The sequence below is a fragment of the Amphiprion ocellaris genome, chromosome 22 (assembly GCF_022539595.1).
Source record: "Amphiprion ocellaris isolate individual 3 ecotype Okinawa chromosome 22, ASM2253959v1, whole genome shotgun sequence".
NCBI lineage: Eukaryota > Metazoa > Chordata > Actinopteri > Pomacentridae > Amphiprion > Amphiprion ocellaris.
In genome coordinates, this window is record NC_072787.1 from 10,937,410 (window position 1) to 10,955,109 (window position 17,700).

Genomic DNA, 17,700 nt, shown 5'->3' on the forward strand with positions numbered 1-17,700 from the left:
AACAGTACAAAACTACTTCAGGGAAGCCATTTCAAAATAAAGCTATTATTTGTGAAATCACCCTAAAGTAACTTGCTATATTGCTGGCGCTGAGAATTCCCACTGATTTATTTATACAAAGTAAATATATTACAGTACAAATAAAATTTCTAGTAGTTGCACTCTTTTAACATTTATTAGCAAATATGTTACTTAGTGACATCATTAAATTGTAAATTTGCATACAGTATGAGTAGAAAATAACATAACATGCCATCACTATATGACTAAACAAGAGTCTAAATGACACTTTAAAGGTTCAATGGTAGACGCTGCTTGTACATGTATGATTTGTGTACTAAGATCGTCAAATAAATGTATCAAAGATGACCCAAGTAAACACAAAATGCAGTTTTTTTTTTAACTTTTTATTTACATATTTTATTTTGCAACAAATAAGAACCTCAAACAAACTGGGGTGCTACTGTTGTAAAAATATACATTTTACAAATTTTACAACTGCGTTATGTAGTGTGTCCATTTCTCCCATCTCTTCTCAAATTTGCCCATTGTCAGTCTTCAATAATGAGTCACCCTTTCCATCAGGTAGATTTCGTCCATAATTTCTCTCCATTGTGTCACGGTTAAAATCGCACTTTTCATCCAGTTCCTTGTTATGGTTTTCTTGCAGGCCAACAAGATCACTCTGTAGAGGTAGATATCCTCCACACGTACCTCCTCTTTAGATGGTAGACCCAAGTACATAGTCCGTGGATCGTTTGATATCTTGTAGCCAAAGATTTCCTAGATTAACTTTGCAATATTCTCCCAAAAAGGTCTAACATTTGCACAGTTCCAAAATACATGAGAATGACTGGCATCCAAATTACCACATAGTCTCCAACACGGTTGTAAAATTTTAAGCTGCTTACTTTTGATGTGTGGTGTTATAAAATACTTAATTATGTTTTTCCAGCCATATTCCCTCCATTGTCTGGAGCTGGTTGAAGCATGTTGTAAAAGGCAAATAGAATGCCAATCTTCCTCTGACACTTTAAGTTGTAATTCAATTTCCCACTTTTGTTTTACGTACAGTGAGTTTGTCCTATTACAGTTATGTAGACATTTATATAGTCTGGATACAACTTTTGATGGCAGTTTTCTGTATGCCCCTCTCAACATTTCAACTAGTTCACTGCCCTCTTGTGATAAATGAAGCCTGATATCGGAATTAAAAAAATGTCTTAGTTGGAAGTACCTAAACAGGTCTGAGTTATCCAAGTTAAATTCAATTTTTACTTTCTCGAAAGATTTAAACACTGTCCCTTCAGTTAAAGTACAAACAGCTGTGATTCCCTTATCCACCCATCTTAGAAAGGTATTATCAAGCAGATCACTTGTGAATTTAGGGGAATGCGAGGGCCATACCAACAATTTACAGTCTCCTTCCAACTTGAATTTATTCACTATGTCTCACCAAATCTTTAGGGTTGTTTCAAGTATAGGGTTCACTTCTTTAGGCCGTGAAATACCTTTGTCTCCAAGTCTCGACTGGGGTTGGCATGTATCACAGTTAAGTTCAATATGCTTCCATTTGGAATAGTATTCTGTTGCGCACCAGTTAATCACATATTTCAGCTGAGCAGCTAAGAAGTATTCCTTTGAATTTGGGACAGCGAGACCTCCTTTCTTTTTCTCAAGCTGAAGCGTTTCAAAACTTACTCTTGATTTTGCTCCTTTCCAAATAAACCTACTCACTTGTTTATCCCATTTAGCAAACTGAGTGTCTGGTATATGAACCGGTAAAGAGTTGAATAAATACATCAGCCGCCGAACAACATTCATTTTTATCACCTCTATTCCTGAGCTGAGATCTAAAACTAAATTTGTCCATTTTGTCAAGTCTTTTTGAATTTCTGTATTTATTTTACCATATTTAACTTCATATAATGTGCTTAATTCTTTAGTCAGATTAGCCCCTAAATATTTTATTTGTTCGGAATCCCATGCAAGTTTATATTTTTGTCTGATTAATTCGGCTAGTCTATAGTTAATACAGAGTATTTGAGTTTTTGTGATATTTAATTTATATCCAGATAATTTTCCAAACTCTTAAAATTTTTAAAAGTTTAGGAAATGACTGATCAGGGTTTTCGAGGTATACTATAATGTCATCTGCAAAGAGGCCTATCCTTTGTTCTTCTTTGGCGACTGTTACTCCTTTCAGCGCAATCGTTTGTCTTACGTGCTGGGCCGAAGGCTCTATAAACAAGGCAAAGAGGGCGGGGCTTAAACAGCAGCCCTGCCTACTTCCTCTGAAGAGCTCAAAACTATCAGTCAGATCACCATTTATTTAGATTCTTGCCTCTGGCTTGTAATACAAGGCTTTTATGCACTGAATTAAAGTTTCATTAAATCCCATTCTCTTCAAAACTGCAAAGAGATAGGTCCAGCAGACCCGATCAAAAGCCTTTTCAGCATCTAGGCTTACTAAAGCTGTTGCAATGTTTTGTTTTTTGGCTTCATGAATTATGTGTAAAGTCCATCGTATATTGTCCTGTGTTTGATGTCCCTTTATAAATCCTGTCTGGTCCTTGTCTATTAAATCAGGAAGAGGAAGCTCTAGTCTTCTTGTGATTATGGAGGTGAACAATTTATAATCAACATTTAAGATGGATATTATACGATGTGACTCACAATACTCCTTATTTTTCCCTTCTGTTAGTACAACAGAAATAACAGCCTCCTTCCAAGAAGAATGGCTTTTTGCCTGTTTAAGTGTCCAGTTGAATGAATCTAACAGCAGGGGAGTTAGCTCTTCTTTAAAAACCTTATACCGGGCGCCCGTATAGCTCAACGCGTTGAGCGGGCGACCCATGTACAGGGTTGGTCCCCGACGCAGCTGGCCCGGGTTCGATTCCCGCTCGCGGCCCTTTGCTGCATGTCTTCCCCTGACTCTTCTCCCCTGTTTCCTGTCTCTCTCTCACTGTGCCTATCCAATAAAAAAAGCCGACAAAAAAAAAAAAGGCCAAAAAAAAAAACCTTATACCACTCGTTGGGATAACCATCGCTCCCTGGACTTTTATTACTTTTTAATCTACTAATTGCCTTATCAAGTTCTTCTTTAGTTATCGGTTTAGATAGCATCTCGTTCTGTGTAGTCCCAATAGAGGGGAGGTCCAATTTAGCCAGATAATCCTCCATTTGCTTTTCGTCTACTTGTGCTGACTGCTCATACAAGGTTTTATAATACGATTGGAAGATATCTTTAATTGTTCCTATTTTAAAGTTAAATTCTCTGGTAGATAGAGCCCTAATTCTGTTAATTGAGTTTCTCATTTGTTGTGATCTTAGATGCCTTGCCAATAATTTAGTTGCTTTTGGGCCTGCTTCATAAAAGGTCTGTTTTGTAAACCTTAATTTCTTTTCGATCTCTCCAGTAGCCAAATCTGTCAGTTGAATTCTTATTTCTTTTATACTTCCCGTCAAGGCTTCAATTTTGTCTAGGTGTTGTTTTTTTCTCTAGTTCCTTCAGTTGGTCTTCTAATTTAGCCTGTGTCATTTTTTTCATTTTTTTAATATGGGCAGTTCTTGATATCAAATTTCCTCGCATTACTGCTTTAATAGTGTCCCACAAAATTATTGGCTCTATTTGGTCAACTTTGTTATTGGCAATGCAATCTTTAATTTCTTTTTTTTTTTTTATTTCTTTGACATTCTTTTCATTATTAAGAATACCGGCATTCATTCTCCACAATGATCTCTTGTTTGGGTTATCTAAGTGAATGGTTAGATGTATACCATTGTGATCAGAAATATCAGCTATTCCTATGCTGCAGTCTATGACCTGATGCCTGTCATCATTGTTCATCAGAAAACAGGTTTAGAAGGCTTAGAAGACGCCTCCATCCCTGATGTCCAATGTTGCTCTTCCTTCTTCTGGTGCCACCCCTCCGTATCAATAAATTGAGGAAGCCATATGAGTGAGAATACCATTGATGGGAATGTCTGTTGTTAGAATCATGTTTCGTCGGGTCTTTGAAACTCCCTCAGCCTCTCTTTTGCTCTTAGCACCGTAGATAATACATGCTCTCTCGAGGGCTGCTCTTCCTGCTGCTGCCATCCCAGCAACCTCTGCAACCGCATCTTCACGTCGTCTTCGGTACTCGCTGCTGGCACCTCCACCTCGAATCCCCATTTACGGGGCTCGAGCCTGGCTTCGTGCACGGTCCTGTACACGCGAGATCCGTCCTCCCAGTGAATTCGGATGATTGTGTAGGGCGTTTGAAAGCGTATGCCTCTCTCCTTCAGCGCTTTTTAAATCTTTTGGTACTGTTTACGCTTTTGGACAACCTCCATTGCGAAGTCGTGGTCAAAATAGATGGTTTTGCCGCTTAACTGGATCGGACCTTTTTTTCCAAGCTTCTTTGAGGATCATCTCTTTAGTTGTAAACTCCTGGAAGTTGAGTCTCGGTGGTGTACCTGTATCAGGCTGCTTGGCTATGGGGATCCGGTGGGCACGCTGCACATGAAGATCCAAATCAGCTGGTAAGTTCAACTCACGGCGAAGAAAATCTGCAATGTATTGCACCATAGATTGCAGGTTTTTCGTTCAGCCACTCCAAAAATCCTTATACTATTTCTTCGGGATCTAGATTCCAGAGCAGTGAGTTTGTTTTGTATTAACCTCTGTCGCTTCAAACACTCGGTCAGCGCTTGAGTCAGTTCCAATGCCATGTATTCAACATGTCCGACCCGGGCCTCCGCCTCAACCATTGTATCTGTGAGGCCTCTCATGTCCTCAGCCATGTTATCCAATTTGCCACTCAGCTCTCGCTGTAGGGAGATGTCTCTTCTCACATTGTTATTGTCCTGTTTCATCTCGGTTTTGAGAGACTCGATAGCTGCGAGCAGGTCGTTTGCGATTGCAGTGGCTATGCTAGGATTAGCATTAGCCTGTTCCATTGCGATGCTGGCTTTCGACGGCGAGGCATTCTTATTCCGTGTTTTATACATTTTCGAGTCTTTTATGCTTCCTTTCTTTTTTTAAACCACCAACTGCATCTTTACTATCAAAAAGAATTATCCAAAATCGAGTTTTTGGTGGCTAATCTGTCAAAACTTTGGAGAGTTGGCACGAGCTTGTCCTGTCCGCTATGCCATGACACCGGAAGCCCCCCAAAATGCAGTTTTTAACTGATGATTTTATTTATTAAGGGAAAAAAAATATCCAAAGCTACCTAGCCCTGTGTGGAAAAAGTAATTTCCCCCTAAACCTAATAACTGCTTGGGCCACTCTCAGCAGCAACAAGTGAAATCAGGCGTTTTCTATAACTGGCAATGACTCTTTCACATCTCTGTGGAGATATTTTGGCCCACTCTTCTGTGCAGAATTGTTTTAATTCAGCAAAACTGCAGGGTTTTCAAGCATGAATGGCCTTCTTAAGGTCAAAGGAGGCAAGGGAGGTCTGCAGTTCTTTAGATGTTGTCCAGGGTTCCTTTGTGATCTCTTGGATGAGCCATTGCTGTGCTCTGGGGTACTTTTGGTAGGCTGGCCACTCCTGGGAAGGTTCATCACTACTCCATGTTTTCTCCATTTGTGGATAATGGCTCTCACTGTGGTTCGCTGGAGTTCTAAAACTTTAGAAATGGCTTTGTAACCCTTTCCAGACTGATAAATGTCAATTACTTTATTTCTCATCTGTTCTTGAATTTATTTGGATTGCAGCATTTTGTTGCAGCTTTTTGAGATCTTTTGTTCGACTTCATTTTGTCAGACAGGTTCTATTTAAGTGATTTCTTGATTGAATAGGTCTGGAGGTAATCAAGCTTGGGTGTGGTCAGTGAAATTGAATTCACTTTCCAAAAGATTAGCCGCAGTTAATTCATGATTTAACAAGCGGGGCAATTACTTTTTCACATAGGGTTTGAATAGCTTTTTTCCCTTTAAACATTAAATCATCATTGAAAAACTGCCTTTTGTGTTTACTTTGGTTATCATTGTCTAATATTTAAATTTCTGTGATGGCCTTAAACATTTAAGTGGGGGAATTATTAAAAAAAATAAGAATTTGAGAAGGGGGCAAATACATTTTCACAGCATTGTAAATCTGTAAACACAGTCCGATTGTTGGGACATTGCTCCCATTTGGAGGCAAAAAGCAAGTTTCCATAATGAAAATCATTACTTTTTATGGTACATACTACAAAATTTAATGCTAGAGTTTAGGTTTAGGTCCCTTTCTGGTTATTGATTAAACTCCCCAAGAGTTTTATTTTTCTTCTTTCATTAAAATCTATCAAGTTCCCATCTCTATATTTTCTCACACCTCTCACTCACTGCAGCTCTAGCACACCTGCTCACCAGCTCCTCTGCACAGCACAATGCCAAGTTGTAATACTGGAGTAATTCAGCCATTCATATTCAAACCACAAACTGATTCTGAAGAATTTCTGCAGGTTCAAGGCGGCTTGACTCCATGTGTCTTCCAGCATCTATAAACATCATATGTACATGTTAACAAAGTAAAAGAAAAACTGGATTCTCTGGAGGTGTCTTTAAGGTTAGATAAGGGTCAAGGTTAGGCCAGTGATGGTTATGGTTAAGGTTGGGTTAAGTCCCCATTATGGATAGGTAGTATTAGGGTTAGCCCTCAAATTGAGTCAATATATTGTCCTCAGAAGTGACGGAATCACAACTGTATGTGTGTGAGAGACAGAGGGACCACAGAGAGGAGAGTTAGTGTGAGAACAGCGATCTTGTTGTGATGAAGGCAGATGCAGACGTTCAATAATGTGTTTGCTATGGTCTCATAGCATCCGTCTATGAATACTCCATTCAGATGACACGTGTTCTCAATATGGGAAACTGAGAAGCTCCGAATGGTTGCTCTGGCCTTGTGGTTGAGCCAACAGAGAGCACACTAGTTTGGTTGTTATAATAACAGCCGTCTTTAAATGAGGTCTGTCAAGGGTGTAAAGCAAAATAAGGCCACCAAATTTTTAGACTGACCTAAGTTTGTATTTTGAAAATGAAAACGAAGCATAGACACAGACTAAATATTGAAAGATAATTAGGATATTCGTAAAATCATACATTTCGGTATAGTTTTATACATAAAACCATACAACCATATATGTCTTGAATTTGGCTAGGATATTCATGGCTTTGTAAAATTATACATTCATATCTTAAATTGGTCGCAAACTGCACCATCAACACCGAATCAATGCATTATATTAATACTCAGCTTATAAATAGGATTATTTTTTGTCTTTTGCAAATTTTAAATTGTTTAGAATAGAATAGAATAGAATAGAATAGAATAGAATAGAATAGAATAGAATAGAATAGAATAGAATATTCTTTATTGTCATTATACAATGTATAACGAGATTGCAGAGCTTCTCCTTTACAGTGCAAGGAAATCTTAAAGTAGTGCAAAAACAGTCTATTTACATATATACAGTATAAATAACGGAGATAAATAACGGAGTGAATATAAATAGCAGTGAATGAGACATAAATAGCAGTGAATGAGACATTACATATTGTGAGATTTTGCACATTCCCCGACAAATAACTTGCACATTCCTGCATTATCTGCACAGATGCCTCGCTTAAACAATATTTTAAATGTATTTATGACTTTTGTAATTGTATTGATTCCTTACTCCTGCTGTTTTAATGTAGCTTATAGCACTTTCTTGTATGCCCTTTTGTACTATTTATTTAATTTGAAAGATACAGATACAGAGACACACTTTTAAATATCAGCATAGACTAGTCATTTTTTTTTTTTAATTAAAACATTTAACTAAGCACTGTACAATGTACAAGGGTGTATATTACGGATAAATTTGATTTGATTTAAAACCTTGCCTGTGGCTATTGTTATGCACCCAAAACGAAGTGGGAAGAAAAAAAAAAGACTAAAAAAAACGGGCTACTTTAATTCCATATTTGGGAATTTTCTGGGAAGTTGATGGAGGAGGTTGCCTCCCACGCACCACCTGCTGTCCAAAATACACACTGCATGAACTCAAAACATGCAGTAACAACCAATGAAATACTCGGATGTTAGCACGTCGAGCGGCATCGGACAGTCCAGTTGCTATTGGTAGCCAAAGATCAGTAAAGTCAAGATAATTCACATTCAATCACAGCCTGCGAATCCATTATTGTCTGTTTCGTGGGTAGAGGAGGCAGCACACATGAAATATTAATAGAATAAGGTTTAAATGATAAAACAATAAAGGTAGCATTTATTTAATACTTCACCTGATACAGCCCACTCTTCGTTGTCCAAGAAAAAAAAAACCTACGAACGTATAAAAAATATAATGTATGATTAGTCGATACAGCAAAACACTCACTCATATACAAAGACCCCATATGTTATTTTATTTGTAATTTAAAGGAATTTTCTGAAGGAATAAGTCAATAAAAGCAGTAATTTGAGACGGTTTCCGCTGTTTTAACGAAGTGAAAAGTGAGCAGGAGGGAGTCCTCTTGTTTCGTCTGTTTGCGTTTGGCCGATTGTAACAACGGCAGCAGCATCAGACAAGGCATAACCTAATGATGGAAGAATTTGAAGGTGAGCAATATTGCCGTCTGAGTGTTTATTTTGGCTGTTTGGGTCCAAAGTCGAGCTCGCAACCTCTCCGTTTTTACACTTCCGAGTTAACCTTGCTGCTTAAGCGTAGCCCTCTTTGATAGCGACCTCTTTTTTTGTTTGGGATTTAGCCCAAGTAATGCTAGGTAACGTCAGGGCCAAAGATGAAGCTAGCTGCTGTCTATCTGAATGGGTGTGATCCCTAGCTACAGGAGCTATCCAGTGTTAGCATGCTGCTAAATAATTAACAATCAGCTGAATGAACTGAGCTACATTTAGCAAGAAGCCGTCAGAGATTTTGAATTTAGGGAAAAAAAAATACTGCAATGACCTTTTTGAATCGGTACCGTCGTTACTTTTAGCCATTTTCCAGGATTTGGAAAAGACTGGTGAATCCGTATGGAATTAACCAATAACGAACGCATCAGTGAGAAATTGCAACTGGATAATTGTGCTAAAAACAATCCCTAAAATACAATTTGTGAGCGCAGAAGTACTGTCAGTATTAACCATGCATCAAATGTCGACTCCCGGTGATTTTCTATACGTGCTCATTTTTATCAAACAGCTATAAGACTGTTTCCATGACATTTTAAACTTTCTTTTTTTTTTTTTTTACTACAATCAGTTTTTAATGTGTTGTTCTTGCAGATGGTGAAGCTCTTCCTGCTGAGGATCTCGTTCAATGTAACACCTGCAAAAGATGTTTCTTCCCTAAAGTCCTGGTAAAAACAAACACTCCTTGGTCATCTCTAACATTCAAGAAAAGTTCTGTGCTGTAAGGGGAGACACTTTTTGAAGATGATGCAATTGATTCAGTTCAGTAAAACTTTGAGTCATCCATATGTTTTGCTTAAATCAAAGGATTTTCATGCTCTGAGACAGCCTCGGGTCGCCTGGATGACAGTATTTTCCACAGCTGTTGTCAGCTGATAGGATATCAGCTGTTTGGATAATAATATGTCACTGGCTATGATCCAAACAGCCAGCAGGGCCCTGTGAGGAGCTGTTTAAACAGAGGATGAGGGTTTTCAATACAACAGTAAGGCTATGTATTCAAGTAAAAGTGTGAAACTTAAGACTGCATGAGTGAAAACCCACAACTTGCTGTGTTATTATCATATGAATATCTAGGGAAAATGCAGATCTTCAGTATCAGTTGTCGTGGAATTCATTGACAAGGAATCAAGAAGACAAACAAATGCTAATTTGTACATTTGAAACTAACCTCTTAACAATGAGATTTCTCCATTCTTCAGAATACAATTTTTTTTTGTTGTGACTGACTTGCTAATATGTAAAGCATTTTCATCATACGATCATCTTTATTGCAGTTACGCACGTAGATGAAGAAAATTATGATATGCATATCTGATTAGCATTGCTGTATTTTCTGGTATTACTTGACCATGGTAACATAACCAAAACATCCAGGCATTGACTTCATTAAAGCTACAATGATTTCGGTATGTTATCTGAACATATTCCATCTGGTAATGCAAATACACAAAACTGTACACTTATAATAGCACTCAGCCCCACCAGTCAATAATAGCTGCATCAGTGCATGATGCATTATTATCCTATAACTGTGCAGGGATGTAAGCTTGCATCTACATCAGGAAAACATTAGGGGGTTTGAAGAATTGGATGCAGCTTTCAGTTACACAAACAACTTTGTACTGTGTAGTTTTCTTCGAGAAAAAAGAAATGTTTGCATTTTTAGTCACAAGTTTAGTCACAGAATTCATGTCTGTTTTGCTTTCTGGAAACACTTGACAACAACAGACTCACTTATGGTGTCTCCATTGTGTATGTTCTTCACTCTCCACAGGAGAAGCATGCTAAAATCTGCCAAAAGTCAGCATCTAAAAGGAGAAAGGTTTTTGACTCCAGCAGGCAGAGAGCTGAGGGAACAGACATCCCCACACTGAAACCTATCAAACCAAAGGTAAGCCTTCACCTAATGAGAGCGATGGATATCCAACACAGAATAATTCCCAAGAGTGCGCAGTGACATTATTAATGAGAAGAAAACATCCTCAAAGTTGTACATCTTAAGAACACCTCATTTATTTTGCATTTTGTTTAAAACATTTTTCAGATTAAATTGTCTGCAAATAGATTAATAATTTAATTCATTTCTCAGTCTATTGTTCAGTTCATCAGAATTCAATAATGATTATCTCAGGTTGTTTATTTAATCATCTGTCCACAATAGATATATTTGATGCAAATTCATGTTTTAAACAGTCATAGTTGAGACTAAAATTCTATATCAAGAGTAAAGAGGGTATAGAGATTGAGACCACACACTGTGGTGAACAACACATATTTGTGTATCTGCTTTTCCCTGTAGGACATTCAGTGTTTTGTGTCGACAGTTTAATTTCACATGTAAACCACTTTTAATTGTATTTCAGTCACAAAGTTCAGCAGCTGCTGAGAAAGTAAGTTGATTTGTTATTTTTTCATTTGTCCTTCTATTTACACAATTTTTAGGAACACAGATAATCTAGTGAAGCCTAGGAGGCATTCACTCACTGTTTCTGGCTTCATAAATGCTGATTTCCTAGCTTTGAAACTTGAATAGTCTGGAAGAGGTTTAACTCATAAAGCTGGTGTTAACTTCGAAAAAATATATCACTAGCGCTTTCCTTTCTGTCTCCATTCTTCAACTGACAATATTCAGATATGTCGGATTATATATATTTTGTTTCACCATAACTGTCTTAATTCTATCTTTTCTGGCTTCAACAAACTGCTTTACGTTCACTCTGTCCTCCCACTGGAATAACAATAGTGCCATCTATGTGATATGAATAGAACAAACCTATACTTGTTAAATTATTCTCTCTGTACCTTGGCTTTGAGAAATGAGGATTATTTTGTGAAAGTTGCAGGGAATCATGAAACAATTGGCCTCTTTTTTTTCTCAAAATCGCCTGCGTTTGTCAGACAAACATGCTTAATGAACATGGAAGACTGTAACTGAATAGGAGGAAGTCAGTTGGGCTATCATGTTGCCACAGAAGCAGCTCAGAGGGCGCTCAGTGAACTACTTCTGTCAGTAATCGTCAGCTTTAGATAACATACTAACGCATGAAAAACACATTCAGTAAAACCATTAATAGACTGTTTCCAGGCTGAGATAGGAGAACCTAATCATTAAAGTTTACCCATGAACATTTCAGATTACAACTGAATTTTCAGCTTCCTGGTGAATGAATATATTTTGCTAACACTAGATTGTTTAAAGTAGAACTATAAACTTTTACTGTAACAACAAACTGGTCTAACAGAGAATCTCTTCTGTGGTGTTGTTGTCCTGCCAGGCAGAACCCCCGAAAAAGCCATCCAACTGGCGCAAGAAACATGAGGACTTCATTGCTACCATCCGGGCTGCCAAGTCCCTCACTCAGGTCATGAAGGATGGGGGACCGTTACCCCCACCTCCTCCTCCTACTTATGACCCGGGTAGTGCATCGTTCTTTTCTGAGTTGAATTAAGCACGAAGCAAAACAACAGCAGTTACTTTTTAGACGCTCTCTAGAAGCATGAACAGCTGCTTACCAGGGTTCATGATATGTTTCTTGACTCCTAATATGTTTGTCACAATTATTTTTTGAAAATGTAACGAAGGTGAAAGTAGAAAACATTCCTGGCAAAACTGTAGATATTGCCTGAAGACGGTTGCAACTTAAATTTGTAAAAGAAGAGAAAAGTACAAGTCACATCTTCTCACACAGCAGTACTTATAACTGTCTCTGTATACAGAATTTGTGTTTCTGTAGCTGATTTACTAAAGATACAGTTTTTCTTGGTTTGTCTTTAGACTACATCCAGTGTCCTTACTGTCAGCGGAGGTTCAATGAGAGTGCAGCTGACAGACACATCAAGTTCTGCCAGGAGCAGGCTGCCCGCATGCCCAACAAAGGCAAGTTAGGAGATGCCAAGAAGCCTCCTGGTCGCACACAGGTACGTGCATGCATCGACGGCACAGGTCTTTTTGTTGGGGAATAACACACATGTCCAGTTTTACAAGGGTTACATTGTTTTAAAGTAAGTAAATATCTGCACACAGGGACACACACAAGTGGGTTTATCGGAACAATAATAATCATAATGAGTGGAATTATTGTGTTTGTGTGAATAGCTATGCTACCACTCTTGCCCAAATACTTGGCCAGGCAAGTCTCAGTTCTGTGTTATTGCCAATTATGTATAATTAAGAAATGTTCTTTGTAAATCCCTAACAAATCTGTGTCTTTTATAGACATGGTGAGACTCCCACTTTGCAGCAGATGTAGACTCACTAGTCACTTGGCAACAGCTATGGCCCATGACTGGGGAATTGGTTTGGTAACCAATAAAAACACAGCAGTCTAAACCATTTTGGTTAAGAGCTCTGCTTGATGAGAGAAACCCTCCACCATTAATGATTATGCCGCTAAAGTCTCGCAGTGTGGCATGTTTTGATGCTTCTGCACCAACAACAGGTGTGAGCAGAGACGTAATGTTTTTGGGTTGTCCATTCGTCCATACGTGTGGTACATCTATGCATACTATTGTCATTAATGTGGTGTCTCTTGAACACCTTGAGGGAATTTCTTCAAATTTGGCACATTTGTTCACTCGGAATCAAGAATGAAGTCATTATAATTTGGTAGCCAAAGGTCAAATGTCACTCTCACCTCATAAAACACCATTTTTGGCCATAATTTAACAGTAAAAATGACAACATTTCTCCCAGACTGGATGAAATGATGGAGTGCTGACATTCTCTGTCCAAAACATCAAGTCCAGACAGACATGACTGTACACTGCAAGTTGACTGGTTGATGAATGCACATGATTAGGAGGTGATAATGCTAGTTTTAATTGTTATGAATGTGTGAAGCCTACTTTTTCCTGGTTTATAGCTGTCTGAGACAACAGTTTAAAACATGTTGTTCATGGAGCCAAGCTATCACACAAACCGCATATCCAAGGGTTCAGAGTGCCTAATAAATCTTAACACACACATACAACTGTTAACCATTCTTCATGTGTACCTTCATCTTTGCTCTGGTCTGTGCTTGGTTAACAAGATTACAACATCATGATACATGATCAATGTGTTTTTGGTGTCTTGAGGTAGAATAATGCTGTTTAATGCTTCGCAGCTGTAACAGTCATAGCTCGTGTTCTATACTATGTATGTATTTTTTCTTTGTTTCCTTCTCTCTGTCGTCAGTATAAGCCTCCTGGTCCTGTAAAGAAGGCCAACTCTCCCGCTGTGTCAACCATCCCTTCAGCCTCCTCTCGTTTACCCCAGAGATCAGGCATTGGACAGCCCACTGGTATATATATATATATATATATATATATATATATATATATATATATATATATATATATATATATATATATATACCGTGTATATTTGTGTCAGATTTTCAAATACAATGAACATATTGTCCTGTAATCCTCATCATTAGTTCTCTCACTTTCTTCCCAACTCAAGGAATCCCTTCTAGTAAGGTCTCCTCCGCAGGTTCAGTGAGGAGTAATCCCTCTGGCCTCACCAGCCCACCATCAGGGTTAGTGCACGCATACATGTGTCTTCAATACTGGCAGTTAACCCAAACATACAAAAGGCTTTGTTCAATTGATATTAATGTACCAGTGGTACTTGAGCCATTTCACCTTTTACTGTGCATGCTGTCATGTCTGTTCAAGCACCTTTTGGTTTAGTAAGTCCATGTCTTCAGCTTGGTACACAAGACATTATGTTTACACTGTGTCTAGAAGATTTATTCACAATAACTTCAACATGAAAAGTTGATCGACATTTCGGGATTTCACTTTGCTCCATGTGACTGTTATTGAAGAAAGACTGAATTTCATATTACATTGTACATATTTCTTTAAAAGTCTACACTTTGTTTGTGTAATATCCCTAGGCCATTACTTTTATTGTCAACATGTATTGATGGCCTCATAAGCCAGGTCAGTAAAAATGTCATTAGATGAGTCCCAGCACAAAGGTGTTGAAATTGAGGTCTCTTTTTACAAACCCAGTCATGGAAGTGGTTCTTGTTTAACACACCTTTATCTCTGTCCTCTCTGGTTATTTTTCTGATCCCTCTATTAGTGTGGGAAGTAAGGCCCGAGCAGTGAGCTCTGGCTATGGCTCAGTGAGAAACGCTCAGTCTGGAGTAGGATTCAACAAGAAGAAAGTAGACACCTACATATCAAGGTAAATTAACTCAGTAGCTCCAAAGAAAGCCCTGCTTGAATAACTTTCTATCCTGTCCTGACCTCTTGTGGGTTGGTGGTGTATTGCACACAGAAAATTCACCTCTACTGTACAATTTAAATTGAATATGATTTTAGTGTAGTTTTTGAAGTTCAAATTCAATCAAGTACATGAAGTTAAATTCACTGATACAACTTTATAGCTTGTATAATTATAATGATTTTGTTAGCCACACAACTTCAAAAAGGGCAAAAAAAGCCTATTTAATCAAATTAAGGCAAAGGATTTAATATTATAATTTATTATCTGGTGTGTGTATTGCTACACCAGTACTACTACTTCATGCACTTCAAGGTTATATTTGGTTTGTGTGTTTTTTCATTGTTTACCTCATGTCAACCTAAATTATATTCAGAAATTTTTTATCATATTTTAAACTCCTTAAATAATTGAAATATCCCTGCTAACAACTTTGCGTACACACACTGTAAACCTTCTGCTTTGCCATCTTTGTCGAATTTCCCAGGAATGATGTTGATGGCGGGAATGAAGTTGGCAATGGTGGAATGAAAAGCAAATTCTGTCACGCTTGTGGGACCAAGTACCCCATTGAATCCGCCAAATTCTGCTGCGAGTGTGGGGTCAGGAGGATGTGTATCTGACCGAAGTCCGGAAAACAACAAAGTAGAGGAGCATAGGGATGCACCGGTACTCAAGCTAGCTTCAGAGTTTCACCAAAGCTAAGAAGAATTTTTTAAAAAACCATGTCTGTCTTAATTTTCACGTGGGACTAGTTTCCTGGTAGTAAAGTGGTTTATTTATCCGACAACCATAAGGTACTGAGTTTCCTTTTATAATTGGAGATTAGTCTTTATTCAGGATAGGGGTAAGCACTGATGAGTATTATCATATTTTCATACAGTGCTGATGAAGAATTCTTAATAATGCAAACATACAAATATAATTACCATAACCTAAAATATGGTGCATTTGGCTACTAAACACTGAACAATCTCAGTGGTGAACTGATGTGGTCTAAAATTTAACTGAAAATGTAAAGGTTCATGATATCAGTGCTTTTTATTGACTGATTAATAAACAATCCATGCAGTTTTGATTAGCTTTCCTCTCAATGCTGGATTTTCTCTCAACATCGCTGCTTTTTCCGACACCTTCTATACATGAACATTACTGCCGTGAAACTAGAGGCCGTAGAGGGTTTGAGAATTTCTAATGACAGAATGAAGCAGGGGATGATGCAGTCTGAACAATAATCAATACTTATGGAGGAGACTCGGTATCAGCATTTAGCAGATATTGGTGCATTTTTAGAAGAGAGTAGAGGGCAGATGAGTAGATAAAGACTAAGAAGTGGATTGTTAAATGTGAAATAGGAGGTAAAGGAAAAGTGTTGGGTTACTCATTAGAGGTGATTTTGATTGCCCCTGTATCTCAGTCCCCGGTCAACCTTGAACTGAAATGCATTCCTTAATCCACTCTGCCTCCGCTTCCTCTCAAGCAGACTATGTTCCTTTTAAAGTGCAATATGATTGACTACTGAAGAAAGCAATGTGGTTTTCTAAAGAAAATGTATTCAAATTTTTGTCTTTTCACCTTGTTTTGATACAGACCTTTCCAAAAAAAGTCATTAGCTGTTCAAGGTCTTTGCTCCCTTTAAGGTCACTTTGCAGCAGAACTTCTTATAATGATACCAATACAGACACATGTAGCATTTGCTCAGTCTCTTTTATTTCCTCTCGTTTTATACAGTTATTTATTTTCTTATTCCCTTTTGTTTTTACTGAATGAACAATGACTGCATCTTTTGTTTAATGCTCAACAAAAATATGTTTTTATTTGGATTTGTATGAGATTTAAAGGCACCTGGATGTGTTGCAGTTGCTTTATTCTTTACAGTGTTTCTCCTGAGTCAGTATTCAGTGCACTAAGGCACTTAGGATCAAAAGTACAGTAACACTACTGCCGATTTAAATGACTTGTAGGCCTTTGGTTTATGTCTCTGCTTAGTCCAACACACTATAACCCCACAGAGTTCATTCACAGGTGGGGCACTGAGAGAGAAACTCCTCTCCCTGAGGTGCATTGGTAATTTAAACCATTTAACTGCAATTAACTACGATACTCCAGGAATGACACTCCTTTAGCAAATAAGGCATTTGTTCCAGTAAATAAACTATACTGTATTTATGTTACATGACAAGAAATGTTGACTGGATGGCTATATTTTCCTGTACTGATTACAGTGGTTGTTGCCTGGGTATGGTTGTGCACTAATGCCATGTATATCCACCATCAATAAACTTCTATGAAGACAGCTGTGATCCAGTTGTGAATATCTGGTGAAGCAGTAGTAGCAGTGCTGTGCTGTACAAAGTAACACAGACACCATAGCTTTGTTTTGAATATGAATATATTTGGAATACATGTACCATGTTTTGTACATTAATAGTTGCTTTATCTGCTTAAAAATATAGACATTTAATGGACAGAAAATAGTTGCGTGTTAACATGTAATAAATGCGACCTGACAAGAGAAAATAGCTGCTCTACTGAACGTGCTAGCTGGAACTAGGAGCAGGCCGCATGCTTATGCATTTCTTGTGCACAAAACAACTAATGGCGTATTTTAAAGTCATTGTTCTGACTTCTCATGCTGCGCTACATTCTTGAGATATTTTTTCTATGTGGCAGTTAGCATTAATCAAAGCATCAACCTAATGTGACAAGATGTATTCCAAAGAATAATGTGTATGAGCTGAACTCAGCCATCTGTGGCAGAATGTGCTTTTAATACATCAATCATTATTCAGTTATTAAGCAACACAATGTCCTCTTAAAAGAACC

General features: G+C 37.9%; 1 protein-coding gene across 2 annotated transcripts; it reads left to right on the forward strand.

Moving 5' to 3' along the window:
- The first annotated feature begins 8,490 nt into the window (after positions 1-8,490).
- On the forward strand, positions 8,491-17,170 carry zc2hc1a (zinc finger, C2HC-type containing 1A). Of its 2 annotated transcripts, XM_023299901.3 has the most exons (10): positions 8,491-8,576; positions 9,246-9,319; positions 10,429-10,545; positions 11,018-11,044; positions 11,930-12,071; positions 12,430-12,572; positions 13,831-13,936; positions 14,101-14,176; positions 14,731-14,835; positions 15,362-17,170. In XM_023299901.3, the coding sequence occupies exons 1-10, from the start codon at positions 8,558-8,560 to the stop codon at positions 15,495-15,497; spliced, it is 945 nt and encodes a 314-aa protein (XP_023155669.1). In that variant the 5' UTR covers positions 8,491-8,557; the 3' UTR covers positions 15,498-17,170. The 2 variants fall into 2 exon arrangements, with proteins under 2 accessions (XP_023155669.1, XP_035799607.1); XM_035943714.2 differs by lacking the exon at positions 11,018-11,044.
- Positions 17,171-17,700: the final 530 nt, after the last annotated feature.